This window comes from Fukomys damarensis, unplaced genomic scaffold (genome assembly GCF_012274545.1).
Source record: "Fukomys damarensis isolate Sample0158 unplaced genomic scaffold, DMR_v1.0_HiC HiC_scaffold_30, whole genome shotgun sequence".
Classification (NCBI taxonomy): Eukaryota; Metazoa; Chordata; class Mammalia; order Rodentia; family Bathyergidae; genus Fukomys; species Fukomys damarensis.
In genome coordinates, this window is record NW_022900942.1 from 68,457,325 (window position 1) to 68,473,903 (window position 16,579).

Consider the following 16,579-nt stretch of genomic DNA (forward strand, 5'->3'; position numbering starts at 1 on the left):
TCATGGCACTATGAGGCAGAAGACTGCCACTGTCCTATTGGGCTCCTTCTGATCCATGGGGACCTCGGGGCAGAGAGGGGTGGACTGGGGCTGGAGGGCAGATAGCAGCACAACCAAGCATGGCCTACAGTGCCACTGTCCTTGGCTGGTACAGCCCCTGAACACCGGCCTCACAGGGAGAGACACAACTCACCCTGTGCAGAGCATGCAGAACGCACAGCACCACATCCCCCATGAGCACGCAGACGTCCTCAAGACCCGGCAGGCAGTAACCCATCTTCCTGCCCATCCTGCCGAGCCCCAGGCTGGGTTTACAGCTTTGCCCTCCAGGCAGAGTCACCCAACCTCTCGTGACCACAGTGTCCTCTGCCCCACCAAGGAGTGGGCGACGTGGGCTGGGACGCAACGCTGTCAGACACACACCTGGCCTGAGTCAATAACATAAACATGCACTAGTGCAATTACTGAACATACACTTTTTATTCTATTTTATTTTGAGCATTTCTATCAGCCAAAGAGTAAAGCCATCTATAGTTTATCCTGTTTTCATAACGGGGCTTGGGCTGTTTTCTGCAGCAGGCAGCTCACGGTCAGACTTCTTCTGCAGGACACACTGGGTAGAGCAGCGGAGGCAGGCGACATCCTCCACAGCCCCAGAACAGCACAGCTGACTTCACAAGGTGTGGAAATCAAAGTTCTCACAAGCCTGTGACTTGGAGCCACCAGCGAACACAGCCCAGCTTTCACTCAGGTATTTCTGTGTCCAGAAAACCCCTTTGGCACAGCACTGTCGTCCCACGCAATGAGGCCCCGGCCAAGAACGGAACCTCCCGCCCAGCCAGAATCCCAGGCCCTGGCTTTGGTGAAAAGCAGCATCCAGCAAAGGCTTTCGAATTTTACCTGCAATTCACAGTAGGAAACCAGTTTGCACATCTACGCACACATCGCATGTGTACATGCAGGTCACACCCATGAAAGCTTCACCAGCAAAGTTTATGTACTCAACTGATCTCAACACACCAAAAGCTGTGAAATGCAATCCTTGGAAACACTGCTGTCATGGCGATTTTCTGCAAAGTTAATTTCTGGATACTCCCAAAGAACATCTTTGCCAAAAAACACTTGTTAGCTTTAATGGCTGTTTGCATTTCTTTGGATCTTCTTTCTTTACTCCCCCCCTCCCTCTCCCTTTCTTTCTCACCTTCCTTCCAACCTTTCTTCCTCCCCTTTCCTTCCTTCTTTTGAGACAAGGTCCCACCATACAGTGCAGGCTGGCCTTGAAGTATATGTAACCAGGCTGGCCTGGCCTCAAACTCATGGCAATCCTCCTGCCTCAGCTTCCCGAGGCACGCATCACACACCGGGATAATAAGAGCACTTTTAATATAGGTTTTCTCTTCTGTCTTTTTTCCTTTTCTTTAAGAAATTGGGTGGTTTGTGCAAAACTACAGAGAGTGCAGGTCAAGGCACTGACGGGTTGAAAGGACTGGTTATGTGCAGGTATAAATCTGCCAAAACAAAGCTCAGCAAACCATGTCACCACATGCACCAACAGAAGAGTGGACCGCGCTGAGCACAGAATCCGCTGGCTGCAGCTGTGGTGGTGCTACGCCCGAGTCCAGGTCTCAGGGCCTGGCGGGTCCATCCCGAGCCGGGTCTCACTGCTGTTGTGTAGGAACGCCTCCAGGGCGGCACTGCCCTGTCCCACACAGAGGCCCCAGAGCCTGCACTCCGTGTCACAACCCGCCACCCAGCGACCCGGTGTTTTACAAGGGAATCTGCCCCAGGCATCCAGTCACCCTGAATCCCTCCCAAGGAAAAGGCTGGACAAGAGTCCTTTCCGTTCAGTTGAGTTTTCAGAGCAGAAAGCTGTTCTTGGGCCTCTCCACATCTGTCTGAGTCGCTGTCGCAGGCCAACGTAACACAGGCTGCTGTGAGGTGCAGCTCTGCTCAGCTCTGCACCCGCCACCTCCGTCCTCCCTCGTCCGGCGTGGCTGGTACCTGCCTCTCCACACACCTCTGCTCACCTCTTCTTCCTGTCTTCCTAACGCTGACAGAATGAACTTCGGTGGGGATTTATTCATGGGTATCAAAATCATTGTAAGTGTGATTTTTCTTAGACTCCGTCAAAAAACGGGCAACTGAAATGAACAGATACTCCTGAGTAGCAGCAGCCAAGTGGCCTGAACACCTGGAGAAACACGTGACATCGCTGGTCATCCATCAAAAAGTGCAAATGAGAACCAGCACAGGACTCCACCTCGCTCCAGCCAGAACAGCCACCCCGAGAAACCAAGTAATAACAAACACTGGGGGCTGCAGGCTGCACTGCTGGTGGGAATGTGTGCTAGTACACGCCCCATAGTCATCAGGAGTGAGACTCCTCAGAAGACTGACTAGAAATTCTATCAGACTCAGCTAGGATATCTTCCCCCAAAGAGTTAAGGACATCAAATGACAGGGATCCACACATTCCCACGCGACTGCAACTCTTGGACATCAACAGATGGATAAAGACACTGTTTATACAACAATGGGGCACTGCTCTGCCACAAAGAAGGATGAACTTGAGTCATCTGTAGGAAAATGGATGCACCTTGAGGCCAGAATGTTACATAAAATAAATCACACACACAAGCTTACATATCACATGGGTTCTCTTATATGAGGAACCCAGAGTAGAAGCACAGAAACATAACAGGAAGATAGGTCTTTCTCAAATGGGAAGGGGATGAAAAGATGGAGGAGGAGGAGGCAAGGGGACGAAAAGGGATGAAGATATGCTGTGCACATGTAGCGGCTCCCAAGATGAGTGTCATCATCGTGTGCTGCAAACACAAACTCAGAAGACAAAATAATCGACAGAAATGAATAGCTGTGAGGGCCGGGGATTTAGCTCAGCGGTTCGGCGGCCTGCCTTGCAAGTGCAAGGACTGGAGTTCAATCCCCGGTACCAAAAATAAACAAACAAACAAATAAATGACTAACTGTGAAAAAGACACACCAGTGGGCACCACAGGGTGCTTCCGTAAGGACGCGGGGCGCGCCACAGAGCCTCTGAGCACTGCGTTCCAGCTCTGCTCATCGGTGGAGACGTTCACGTCTTCATAAGAAAAAGGATGAGTGAACGGAGGGGAAGGAAGGACATCCACACAAGTGTGACCTTTCCCGGCTGTTTCCTGGAAAGACCCTTGCTTGGTGACCGGTACCTCTCAGGAAAGAGACGGAGGGAGTCGTGGACACTAGCTCTTCTTGCAGTGCACCTTGGAGCCCAGGCCTCCTGTGGGAGGGAACACCCCACAGGCACTGCATTCTCATTCAGGGGGCACAGGTCCAGGAGGGACATAAACCTGTGCCAGGATTTATCCCCACCCTGGAACCACTGCTTCTCGGTGCTGCAGCCGAGAGTTAGGGCAGGGACCGCAGCATTATGACAGCCACGGCGGCCCTGCTGACAGCAGCGGAAAGCACCACCTGCCATCCATGCTACTCAGGCTGAGTTTCACGTCCCCTTCCACTGTAAGGAAGCAGCCACGTGCTTCAGATCATTCTCGTCTTCTCTTCCAACAAAGAAGTCAATTTCCGCACTCAAGTTCTGGACCCAGTAACCAAACCACAAGCACACACGCGTCTCCTGTGCCACGAGTAATGGGTTCTGCATTTTAAAATTCCAGTGCACCTGTTAAATGCCTCAGCAGTTATTTTCCCTCTCATTACCTAGAAGGAACATTCAGAGCATGTTGTCATAGATGTGGGAAATTTTATAGGCCAGTTCTGATTAGCATAGAAACTAAGAAATGAGAGGTGAGGTTATAATGAGGCCAAATAAAATTGCTAAAAGCGGAGCTGAAGCTAGCAGATTTCCTCCAATCTGTAAGACCTGTCTTGTTAAACACCTTAGTTTCTTTTATTATTTATTTAGTTTTCCTAAGCACTTTCTTAATGTATTTTTTTTTATGATGAAGGCAATTAAGTTAGGGCAAATATAATAGCTCAACTTAAAAAACAGTAAAAGGTGTCCATCCATTCAAATGGTGAAACGCCCTGGGACCACTCTGCACCTCAGCCGGGGGAGACAGGAGGAGACCTCCGTCTCCTGCTAGCGTCCCATGCATCGCAGGTCTCTGCAGGACAGGGGGTGTAGGTGTGCGGAGCCCTCGGTGTGCCCGGGCGATATTTGTGTGTTCTTCCTTTACAGACGATTCTGCCTTCTCCTGTTTCACGTGGACCATGGGTGTCTGCGTGGCTTGTGTCCTGCACATTTGCAGCCCTCCACACGGCCTCCTCACAGCCTCCAACACCCGTCTGCCCACGGGGAGGGAGCAGGAGGGCTCATTCCATCTCACACAATGTCCTCCCCAGTGTATATTTTTAAAAAACAAGACTTAACATCTAGGAAGCATGAAATGCACAGAGCAGGAAACTTTGGTCTGTAAGTACAGGGACACTGTGCCTGCGGGGCCAGTGTCTCAGTGCTGGATGTGCAGAATGGAAGCCCCAGCTCACTGCTGCAGCCCAGGGTCCTCCTCCCGGCTCCCCACACTCCTGGCTCCGGAGGACGGTGGTGTGGCAGGACTGTCACCAAGCAGCAAGCATCCACGAGTCTGCACAGGCTCTCTGTGGGGTCAGGCCTGCCAGAGGAGCCTTCACCTACATGGCTTTCCTGGGGGTGATGAGGCTGGAGCCCAGGGCCCCTGTGGCTCAGTTCACACTTAGGACTCAGCCAAGAGACGCCCCAGCCTAGCTGGGTTGCCCCATGCCCAGAGTCCCGGGAAGCAGGGTCACTGGCGCTGCCAGCCGCAGACTCGGAGGCCTTGCGTGACATGTGGGTCCTAGTGCCAGTAACCCGACCACCCGGAGGCAGTCATGAGGTAGCTGCAAGAGGCCAGGAGGGTCTGCACCAAATGCCAAACCACCATTCCACACTTTTTCTTTATTACTGGGCTTTTCTTTTGTTTTTCTGGTACTGGGGATTGAACCCAGGGCCTGTGCACTGGGCCACAGCCCAGACCTCTCCAGACCTCTGAGACACCGAGCTGCCCAGGCTGGGCTCCCACTTGCCACTCTCCTGCCTCAGCCTCCCCGAATGCTGAGATGACAGGCCCTGCTATACCTTCATGACATCGCGGTAGGAGAAGATGGCCCCGGGCCGCCGCTGGGCCTCATCCTCGTCCTCAGCACCCTCGTCCGCCGCCCCGTAGCCCTCATCGTGGCTGCCGTCAGTCTCGGCCGTGTTGGCCATGAGGTCGATGAGCTGCTCCAGTGGCGGGCTTAGCTCGCGCTCCTCGCTCTCCTTCAGGCCATAGTCCAGGGCCTTGTAGATGAGGATGCCCAGGGACTCGATCACCTGCAACACAGAGACATCAGTGCTGCTGACAGCTGAGGGGGAACCCGCCCGCCCCAGTGCCCGCACGACTGCCCTGCACGCACCAGCACACCCCAGACGGCAGTGTCTGTGGCTTCCACAAAGCAACACACAACTCAACCTCAAGCCCATGTAATGTTTTCTTAAATTCACACCCAATATCACATGAATATTCTCTCAGCTGATTAGGGCGGTGCACCTGAAATCGCTACTACCCAGGAGGCTGACGCAGAAGGATTGCATACTGAAGCCCAGCCTGGGCAATGGAGCGAGACTCCATCTCAAAATAAAAAGGTGAAAAGGACTAGGGTACAGCTGTGTGAGGCCCTGGGCTCTACCCCCAGCACCAGAAGGACAAGCAATACGCTCCGTTCATACACGATACTAACTAGGCTGATTTCCGTACAGCCGGGTTCCTCCCCTGTTCCTCAACACAAACCAGTGGCCCAACCCCGAGGAGAGACCGAGCCGTCACAGAGCCCCTGCCCACTGCCCATCCCCCACAGGGGAGTGACCAAGCCCTCGGCACCACTCTCCGCCTGCTCGGGAAGAGCCACACGCACAGCCGTGCGACTCTGTCTCACCACGCCGACAGCTCGACTCCGCTCACACCAGCTCTTTCTCCCCTCTCTTCCTTCCAGGGCTCCAACAGACAAACACAACACAGGACAGCAGAAGAGCAATGTAAGCAGAGATGGAAAGCCCAGAAAGAGCCAAAAGGAGTGAGGGACACCGGAACCGAAGTTAGAAGCACCTCCGACGGGCTCGTGAGGGGAACAATGAGGCAGGGAGATGTCCGGGTTTTCCCTGCGGGGTCTCCCACAGCTGAAAAGCAAACACTAGAGACAGGAGAAGCAGTAACAGGCCCGAGGGACTTTGCCAGCCTGTTGGGGAACACAGTGGATGCTGTTGCCTTTCAGGGACAGCAGGGAAGACAGAGGAACCTCGGGAGTCTGACAGGCCACCCCAGCCACCCCAACCCACTGGCCACATGAGGAGAGCACATGGCTCCCCACTCTTCAGCACAACCCGGAACACTGCTCCCCACGAACCTCCAGACAGAGCCCCGCAGCTTGGAGGCAGCCACACTGGCACAGCCCTAGGTCCCAGGCTGTTAAGGCAAAGTCAGGCAGCCACAGGGCAGAGGCCAGCATGCAGCCCCTGGGGGTGACACACAGAGCAGTGGGGAGACCTGGGCAGCAGAGAGCAGCTAGAAGCAACCTACCAGAGAGGGCTGTGGGCCATGCAGCCCGCTGAGAGAGAGACCGCAGGCCAGGGCCAGCTGTGCACCCAGCCCAGGGTCCACACTGCCCAGTGGATTCCAGTCGTTCTGGGCCTCACACTTGGGATGGGGTGAGCTGGTACCACCCAGCACTGCACCTCAGAAGTGTGGGACCCGGGCTCAGATCTCTACAGGGTTCACAGCTTGGACTGGACTCTAGGGCTGGGCCAGGCTAGGTGGTAGAGCAAGTGCTTGGCCATGGGTTTGATCCCCATCACACCAAGGGGAAAGAGTCTGCCTGCAGTTGCAGAGGACACTCTGGACTTGGACCTTTTTTTTTTTGGAGACAGGGTCTAACTATGTAGCCCAGGCTGCCTCAAACTCATGGCGATCCTCCTGCCTCAGCCTCCCAAGTGCTGGGATTACAGGCGCGCATCACCACGCCCAGCTGGACTAGAGACTTTTGAGCAATACTGGAACAGGAGGACTCTGAGGACTTGATGACAGAATAAATGCATTCTGCACTGAGACAGATATGAAACTTCAAAGGAAGTTGATGCTACCAAGTAGACCCTAAATATCCATATCCCCCAAACCCCAGACAAGACTTGGTCCTCAGCCAGGCACTGCTGGGAGTGGCGGGACAAGGGCTGGGACTTCAGGAAGGTCTTCAGGGAACTGGGGTGTGCCCTGGCTGTGGGACGAGCAGATCCGCTCAGCTGTGCGACCTGGTGAAGCCCTCTCGCCCTCTGTGCTGCTGGAGGCCCCAGAGGGCTTGCTGACCAGGGACTGGACCTGCCAGCACTGGGAGCCACCACACACCTTTCTCTCTTCTTTGTGGGTCCACTGACTCATGTGTTACGATGCCAAGCTGACTATAACACACACTAGCAAAGAAGAAAGATCTAAAAATAATAATCTAAGTTTGCACATTAGGAAATTAGGGGAGAAAGAGCAAATCCAAAGTAAGGGAAGAAAAGAAAATAGTAAAGAGAGGTGAAATTGAAACAGGAAATCAATAGAGAAAATCGAGGAACTCAAAAGCTGGTTCTCTGAAAAGATGACTATAATCAACAGTCAGAAAACTGGGAACCACAAGACAGGAGAAATTAGCAGCATCAGAAACAAAGGAAAGGATGTCACAATGCCCAGATCTGAGCACTGAAGGACATTAAACCACACGATGCCCACCACTGTGGGTACCGGGAGAGATGGGCCGAGTTGCTGGGAGACAGAACTGTCACCCCTCACACCAGAAGCAGATGACCTGGGACAAGGACGACCATCCACTGCAGGAGCCGAGCGGACAGTTCCACCCGAGAAAACTACGGAAGACAGTGACTCCCCACTCTACCAGCCTTCTAAGAACAGAGGCGGAGGGACGCACTGAACTGGTTTTGAGGCCAGAAAGACACTAAAGCGAAGACTGCAAGAAAACTGCAAACCTGTCTCTCAAGACACCCATGTAAAACACTCAACAGAAGACCAGCAAAGCACATCCAGCTGCACAAATTGAATCACAGGCTACCACATGGATTTATCCCTGGTATACACAAAACAACACTGGCCACAAATTACTTGACTGTCTACACAGACAATCGAAAGAATCAACAAAAAACTCTAAGAACAGGGAATTATATAGCAAGGTTGCAAAAATACAGATTAGTATCCAAAGCAAAGAACAAGTGAAATGGAAGTTAAACACACAATGCTATTTATGTTAGTGCCCCCAAAATGAAACGCTGTGGAACAACTCTAACAACAAGGCATCCTGCGAAACACTGATGAATGAAATCAAAGACCAGAACAGGTGGGGCGCCCTGGCCATGCAAAGGAAGACCACTGCGGCCAGAACACGGCACCTTCCAGCCTCAACTGCGGAGCCAGCACAGTCTGGGAAGATGCAGTGTCAGAAGCCAACCGGAACGTTTGTGTGGAGAGGCAAACTCACAGGAGCCACACAACGTCACTGTGCCCAGTAGTCCCTACCCTGGGCCACACGCGAGAGGCAGCAACACGTCTGGGAGCACTGTCCTGGGATGGGACCATCACAGCACACACCTCAGGGGACAGTCAGCTTCCACACGACAGCCCCGGGCACAGGGCAGGAGTGCTAGTCCCTTGTGCACACCCATCTTCACAGTGCCACCTGCCACAGGCTGCCGCCCCTGTGGGGAGAGGCTGCACCACACTCTGGACCCCAGAACTGTGGCCGAATAAAGCTCGTGGGCCCAGGTATTTTGTTACAGCAGTGGAACAGGGAACCACATAAGCACTCAAGGCCCGGCATGCCTTAGGGAAGGACTGACAGAGCGAACCGTTGGCAGGGCCCCAGCTCCTTCTTCTGGGAGCCCCAGCCCCTACACTCTGTGGGCTCATAACTTGATTCTCACGCTTCATGGTACACTTCTGCTCGCCTAGCTAGAGCGTTCCTGCACCTAGGGACAAGTAGGAATTTAGCTGGTTTCTTACCCTGGAGAGCCAAGCTGCTCCCACTGCTCTCTGGCGTAACCACGCCCACCTTGCGCTGGCTGCTCAGTCACCCTCTGGCCCTGTCACCCTGAGATGAGTCATTCCCACTGTGGTTAGGCTGCCAGGGCAGGGACCAGTTCCCATCATGTGTCCGGCGTCCACGTACGAGCTGGCAGAGGTCTGAGAGACACAGGGTCCCTCACGGAGCCATTGCCTAAGTCACGGTGCCGTGCGCCTGCGGGACCTTCCCAGGCTGGGCCGAGGCTCAGAGGAGCGCCCAGCCCATGCGGCCTTCCTGCCCAGCACCCTGCATCATGCCCTCCACATCTCCTCTGCCCTCAGCTGCTCATTCTGGCCTCGTGCTCTGTGCTTGTCTCCAGGCCGCTCTGCCCCGCACAGCCTCTCAGCACAGCACTGCTGGCTTCACCAATGCCACAGACACCAGGGGACTCCCCCAGGGCCGCAGGACATCCAGTCCACCAGGAAGCTCAGCCTAGCTCTTCAGACACAGTCTTGGGCCAAACACTAGGCGACTGCCAGAAACTACCAAGGCACAGGTGAGCCTGGACAGACGGGCTGGTGTGGACAGACGCTCACACCAATTTTAGAAGCTCATTGTCCAAAACCAAATGGGAAGCATTAAGAAAACCCCAAAGAAACGCAGAGTCAGATCTACACTGTTCCTCAGAGGTCACAGTCTTGGGGCAGCTGGGAAACTGTTCGCCTCCTGGGCCTGGCACTGGTCCCCTGGGTGTTCCCAGAGCCTCTGACACCCATGAATGTGAATGTGAACTCCAGCGTCAAGGTCACAGATCAGGTGCCGCACCTTAGACAATGGCTTCAGGGACAGGGCAGGAAGGAAGTCCCTGACCAGGGCCACTTACCCCCTGCCCTCTGGCTGCCACATAGTCACCCTTGAGGGGTGTGACTCCTGGTCCCAGCCTCACTAGAAAACAGCAGAGCCTGAAGCAATACCGAGGTACCTCTGGGTCCACACCACCCAGCCATGCCACATCCTTGGGGCATCAAGTCACCCCGCCATCCAGCTCTCTCCACACCATGCTGTGCTCCCTGCCGGGTCTGAGTCCGTGCACCTGTCCTGTATTAAAAGGGAAATATCTTTAGGGTGAGGACCAAGCAGGCCACTCAGTGTCCTGCATGCCCAGTGCGCAGCTGCACTGAGTCACAGGGATGACCTGATCGGGCAGACTGACTGCTGGGATCCGGGCTGTCAGCCCACTGCCAGACAGCAGCTGCTCCAGCCTTCACCCTCAATGCCAAAACCCCTCACCCGGCTAGAGATTTACCAACAGAGAAAGTGGCTTTAGCTCTTAAAGGCCCCACCCACCAGGCCAGTGGGATCTCAGGAGCAGGTTTTCGCAACAGTCCTGTGGAGCAGGTGTCATCACCACTGTACACATGAAAACGGATGCCAGGTGGATGGTGCTCACCTGAGGTCCCAGCTACTATGAAGGTGGAGGCAGGAGCATCCCCTGAGCCATGAGTTCAAGGCCAGCCTAGGCAACATTACAAGAGCCCACAGAGGGAGGGGAGGGAGGGAGGGGGAGACAGACAGAGACACACAGAGAGACAGAGAGACAGAGACCCAGAGATAGAGAAATACAGAGAGAGAGAGAGAGAGACAGAGGAAGACAGAGACAAAGACAGACACAGACACAGACAGACAGAACTAAGCTGGAGAGTAAGCCAACCAATCATAAAGTCAGGCAGCTAATGAGTAAGAAAGCCAGGACTCCAGCTTGCTTTGTCACTTGCGGAATTTACACCCACATTCTACCACACCACAGAGCAGCCCGCCTGGACACCACCTGGCTTGCCAGCATAGGGTCCGACCTGCACACAGCGAGATCACAGGAGGGCTTTCCATGCCCCACACCGCTCTTATACACCCACCCGCTCTGGGTCTGAGGTTTCTGGAAACCCAATGAGTCACCAACACTTTGGTCTATAGGCAGCACAGTGGCCATGTCACCCACACACGATATAGATCTTTCACACACAGCTTGTGAAAGACGATGTCTTTTGGGCCTAGGAAAGGACTTTACATTTGTTTCAAATTGTCTTACCCTATTTTATCTTGACCAATCATTTCAGTTTAGTAAAAATCATTGAAAACCTGGAGCATAACACACTGCCTGCCACTCCCAGACTTATAAAACCAGCTGATCTGGCTGTATTTTGAGTTTCCAGAAATTCCCTTAAAGTCCCACAGGACAGTCCTAGCGAAGATACACGGCCTCCCTGACAACCTCAGCTTGTGAGCAGCGACCCCACACAGCTCTAACCTGCTCCCACCTCGCTGCAATCCCTGAACACACACATCTGGGAAACCCTAGTTTCCAAATGCACAACTCCTCAGTCATCAGCTAACGTCCACCACGTGCAGTCCCTTCACCAGCCACGGTCCACAGACACCGACCAGGAGCAGATCATACCGTGGGCAACACAAAGGGAAGGGACCAGGCCTGGGCCTGCCAAGAACACCGATGACCCACAAGGAACGGAGAGGAGCACATGCAATGACACCGGCAGGTGCTCTCCTTCTATTTTTGAAGATTACAATGTTTCACGTATCTTTAGTGATACAAAGAATGCAGAGAGAAAGAGTTGAAGACAACTGGAAGATGGTCAGAGTTACTGACAGGGATAGAGGGATCATTCCCTGATTTTAATGAATTAGATCTCCCAACAAGGTTAGTGAGTTCTCAAAAAAATTTTTCCCTGAAATTTACTATGCCATTTTTGTTGTTGTTGTTGCTGGCAGTGCTGGGAATGGAACCAAGGCCCCGGCTTTGCGGCTTTGCACACCTTGCTCTATGAAGCAGTGAAGAGGCACAGTCTTGGGGGCATTAGGGTCCCTCCTCCTCCGACACCACTCACTGAGGACTTGGAGTGTCAGTGTATCACAGGGGTCTGGCTCACGTGCCACACTCTCCCCACACTTCCGGCTTCCGCTCCGCCTGAGCCCTGGCTCCGCCCCTGCCACCTCCTCCGCCCCTGCCACCTCCAGCCGACTGCAACCCAATCTGCGTGAGTCGATTCCCCAGACTCAGGGCAACCACACAACAAAAAGAGCCCGATGCTGTGCCAAACACAAGTCACAATGCATTTCAGACTGAAATTCAAAGATGTTTCCTGACGATGTAAGAAAATCAGACGTGAGGGACTAAGCTACCAAGAGCACCTCAAGTACTGAAGAATCGCACAGAGCTACAGACCCTTGAGCCAAAGGAGATCACAAAGGAAACAGAAAAATAGTTCATGACAACATAAATACAGTATGGCCAAATGTGCAGGATTCGGCCAAGGTACTCCTTAAGAAAACTCCATAGCTTCTGATGAATGGACGAATTTCCTGAAAAACACAATTTATCCAAAACTGGAAGAGCCCAGTACTAAAGGAGATAAACACTGCTGAGAGAAATTAAAGAGGAAAGCCGTGAACAGCCAGCCTTGTGGCTCCTGGGCCACAGAGTAGAGACCTCCTGTGCAGTTCCACCAGGACCGCCACACCCGCGATACTCCACACAGGAGCAAAATACTGCTCAGACCCTCTGTGCTTCCGGAGCCACAGCTGCACACAGCACCCTACTGCTGGGCCCCCACACTCGTCCCCACAGGCGCACACAGCGTGGGGAGCATGAAACGGGCCCAGTCACGTCGGATGCACGCAGGCTTCGATCCAGCTGCACTGCGCCTCTTGCTCAGCTGTTCCGTCACCGGCAATCATCACGACATGTGTCACCAAACTCTGCGTGGCACGTGTGCAGACTTGGAGGCCTCGGTGGCCAGTGGGTTGTCTGTGATGACGTATACTTAAAAACTCATAAAATCAGGAAGACAGCATGACACCAGGTACTTACCACAGGGATAATCTTGTGGACACTGGGGTAGACAAATATTTCTTACACAAGAAATGAAAAAAAGGAATCAGAATTTATCAACATTAAAAACTGCTTCACCTGGCTATGGTGGCACCCACCTGTAATCTCAGCACTTGGGAGGCTGAGGCAGGAGGATCACTGCATGTTCGAGACCAGCCTGGGCTACACAGTAAGTTCAAAGCCAGCCTGAACTGCATAGCAAGATCCTGTCTTAAAAAACCAACCAGACAAAAACTGTGCTCCAAAAGAAAAAGGGAAAAGGCAAGTCACACAATGAGCAGGATGTATAATTTATATTTAACAAAGAACTTCAATCTGAAACATGATTTTTAAAACTTGTAACTCAAAGGGCCAGCAATGTAGCTCAACAGCACAGGCACCTGGCCTGTTAATCTCAAGGTCCTGAGTTCAATCTCCAATACAAAAATAAACAAACAAACTTATAACTCAGTAATAAATAATCCAATAAAACGGACAAAAGACTCAAACATACACTTCACGAAAGACAACGCACAGTCCACGTGAGTGAGCGCCCTGCCAGGTGTCACCAGGGAAATGCACACCACAGCAAAGAGCATTTCATGCTCTCCAGAAACACGACATAAAGACAGAAGCCTCTGTGCTGATGAGCATGTGCCACAAGCAGAGAACCTATCTGCTGGCTGAGCGCAATGTAATACAACTACACTGTTCATACCTGGCAGCTTCTTAAAGAAGCCGAACCTACTTTACCTTACGACCTACAGTGACATTATTTACCCAAGAAAAATGACAGTATGTGTCTACAAAAAGACACACATGAGTGCTCTCAGCAGCTTTCCCCACCAACCCTGAACAGCCCAACCACCCACAGCAGACACATGAGCAGCTCCCACAGCACTGCCCCGTGGAACACTGGCCGGTAACCAGAAAGGGCAACGGCAGCACACACAGCAACATGCGGTCTCAGCGCCGAGCAGAGACTCCCACACAGAGAAGGTCCCCAGGGCTGCAGGACCCTCATGGGGGCAGGGACTGGCCACTTTCCCAAGTCATGCAATGACAGGGACAGCGCTTACAGGAACACACACATTTGTTAGAACTCATCAAATCAATTTTGGGGGATAATGCTGAGGATTTAACCGTAGGTCACACACATGCTAGGTAAACACTCACCACCAAGATACACCCCAGCCCTTTTTTGTTTTTATTTGTGACAGAGTCTCCCTAAATCATCCAGGCTGAGCTTGAACTTGAAACCCTCTTGCCTCAGCCAGCCGTGCAGAGACGGCTCGACTCTCTCTGGTGGTGAGCGCAGCCAGGCACAAGATCACAGCCACCCAGCCCACAGTGCGGCACCCAGGCACAGCAGCAGGAAAGTGCAGAGCCAGGGTGTACAGAGCACATGTCAAGGTAGAGGGCAAAGTCAATGTGCTCCCAATGTAAAGAACAATGTGAATGTATTCCCAAGAGTGGAGTGTGGTTCTGATCAGACTCTATGAGTGACACCCTACGGCGCCCTATGACGTATGTAAGCCCCCAATATGTGTGAAGTGATGAGCCCGAACCAGTGCCACACACCCCAAGCTAGAATCGTATAGGAGAGAGAGCGCAGAAGACCAGCTCGTCCCACTCGGTGACCGATCCAGCTCGACGGCAACCTGCCAGACGGGATCTGGGACGAGACCTCGGTCGAGACATCGGACGCCTGCCCAGGGTGGACCTTCGGATGGCGGAGGAGGCAACCGGAGCTACAGCCGCAATCACCAGGAAAGGAGAAACAAAGTCGCCGTCCTCGGACTTGTGCAGGTACAGGGAGTGGCCCCCGGCGGGTATGAATAACATGTTTGATGAGTGACAGATATATATAAAATATATAAAAATCTAGTTGGCAACCACTACTGCCTCCACCTCCCGTTAGTGCACACTCCTGCTCGAGACACAGGGCACACAAGAAAACACACGGACTGTGTCGGGTGTGGTTCTGCTATGGGACGCCCACAGGGAGGAGCTGGAGGCAACTGGGGTGCTTTTGGCAGGCAGGGCTCAGAGCAGACTACGCCTCCGGAGGGACGTAAAGAAGCCAGGGTGCAGTGGGCCGCCCAGGGAGCCGGCACTGTCATCAGGGGACTTGCCTGGCAGCTTCGAAGGAACATGTAATTTTGGAACTGGTTCTCCTTGAATGAAAAAAAAAACAATCAGGCTTTACAGACTTTCAGGAGAAGGAAAAAAACCACATCAAAGACAATCAAACCTGAACAAAGGTAAGAACAAGACAGAGATTTTGCACCGCTAAGAGGGAAAAACTCACACACGCTCCTGACTGGTGACTAACCTACTGAGAAAGGACCGGCTCCGCGTACAGCAGAATTCTGGTACTTGTTCATAACACGGACAAACCTGACACACTTCACGTGAAGTGAATGGAGTCAAACACAGAGAGGCAACTGCAATGAATTCCACCTCATGAAACACTTGCCCAGGTGGAGACCCAGAGCTGAGGCGGACTGAGGTCAGAGTTCCTCCCACGCGGCAGACAGCGGAGGCGAGGCTGCCCAACACCATGCAGAACCCACAGCCCTGGACTCCACAGACACAGCGGCCAGGATGGAGAGGACGCCTACTTAGACACAGTGAAGAAATCGGCCCTTCCCATTTCTTAGGCATTGTACCACTGCTTGGCAACACAGCCAGGCCGGGTTTCTCTTGTTCAGGGTCACTGACGTTTCCAAGAAAAACACAGGCCGGCTTTGGCTCCTCCTGTGGAATCCAGCACACGGTGGCCCTTCCTTGCAAGGCCTAGGGAACCATCAGGACTTGGACACCACTTGTCATGCCTTGGACACTGCCCGTCAGGCCTGCACTCAGCCCATCGAGTGCCTGGCACGGCCCCTACCCGCCTGCCCGCAGCCCGGTCCGGGAGCACCTCTCAGTCCCACCACCTCACCTTCCTCCAGGCCAGCTCGTCACATGGAAAGGAAGGTGAATCCCATGGACTGGGCCCTGCGGATGCAGAAGGGGAAACAGAGCCAGACGCAGGGCACGGACAGTTGAAACCACTGCCTGGAAGAAGCACTGGACCCAGGAAGATGAGGGCAACAAAGGAAGACAGAGGGAGGGAGAGAAGCAGCCACACAGAGAAGGCGCAGGACAGGGAGCAGGAGCTGCAGCCCACAACCCGGACGGGGCTGTGAGGGGCCTGCATGTTCTCCTCTCTCTCCCGGTCTTCTTCCGTGCTGCACTGCCATTCCTCCACCCCAGCACGGCTGCTACTGATACTCTGGTCAGAGGTGGAGACACCGAGCCCCTGGGCACTGATGCCAAGGTCACCGGGTCCAGCACATATGCACAGTGACTGCATCTGATGACCTGGGAGGGAAAGTCCACAAGACAAACCAAGCCTTTACTTTTTCAATAAAGCCCACTTAAAACTAGATTGGATGTTTATTTTCATTGCAACACGATTATTTCCTGAGCTTATATAACTAATCTTGTTAAGAGCAAAAAACAGCAATGCTGGCAAGACAAAGGCACAGAGTGGGAATGGAGATGGAGCCAGAGGCAGATGTCACGGTCACCGGTGAAATGAGTGATCGCAAAGAGAACTACCTCAGAGTATCTGCTTCCAATGCAAAA

General features: G+C 53.2%; 1 protein-coding gene across 1 annotated transcript in view; it reads right to left on the bottom strand.

Annotated features, from left to right (window-relative positions):
• Spire1 (spire type actin nucleation factor 1) overlaps positions 1 to 16,579 on the bottom strand; it is a 100,517-nt gene that overhangs the window by 53,313 nt on the left and 30,625 nt on the right. Inside the window, exon 6 of the mRNA XM_010639002.2 lies at positions 5,114 to 5,347. Coding sequence (XP_010637304.2) covers positions 5,114 to 5,347 — 234 coding nt within the window. The remainder of the gene's footprint in view (positions 1 to 5,113; positions 5,348 to 16,579) is intronic.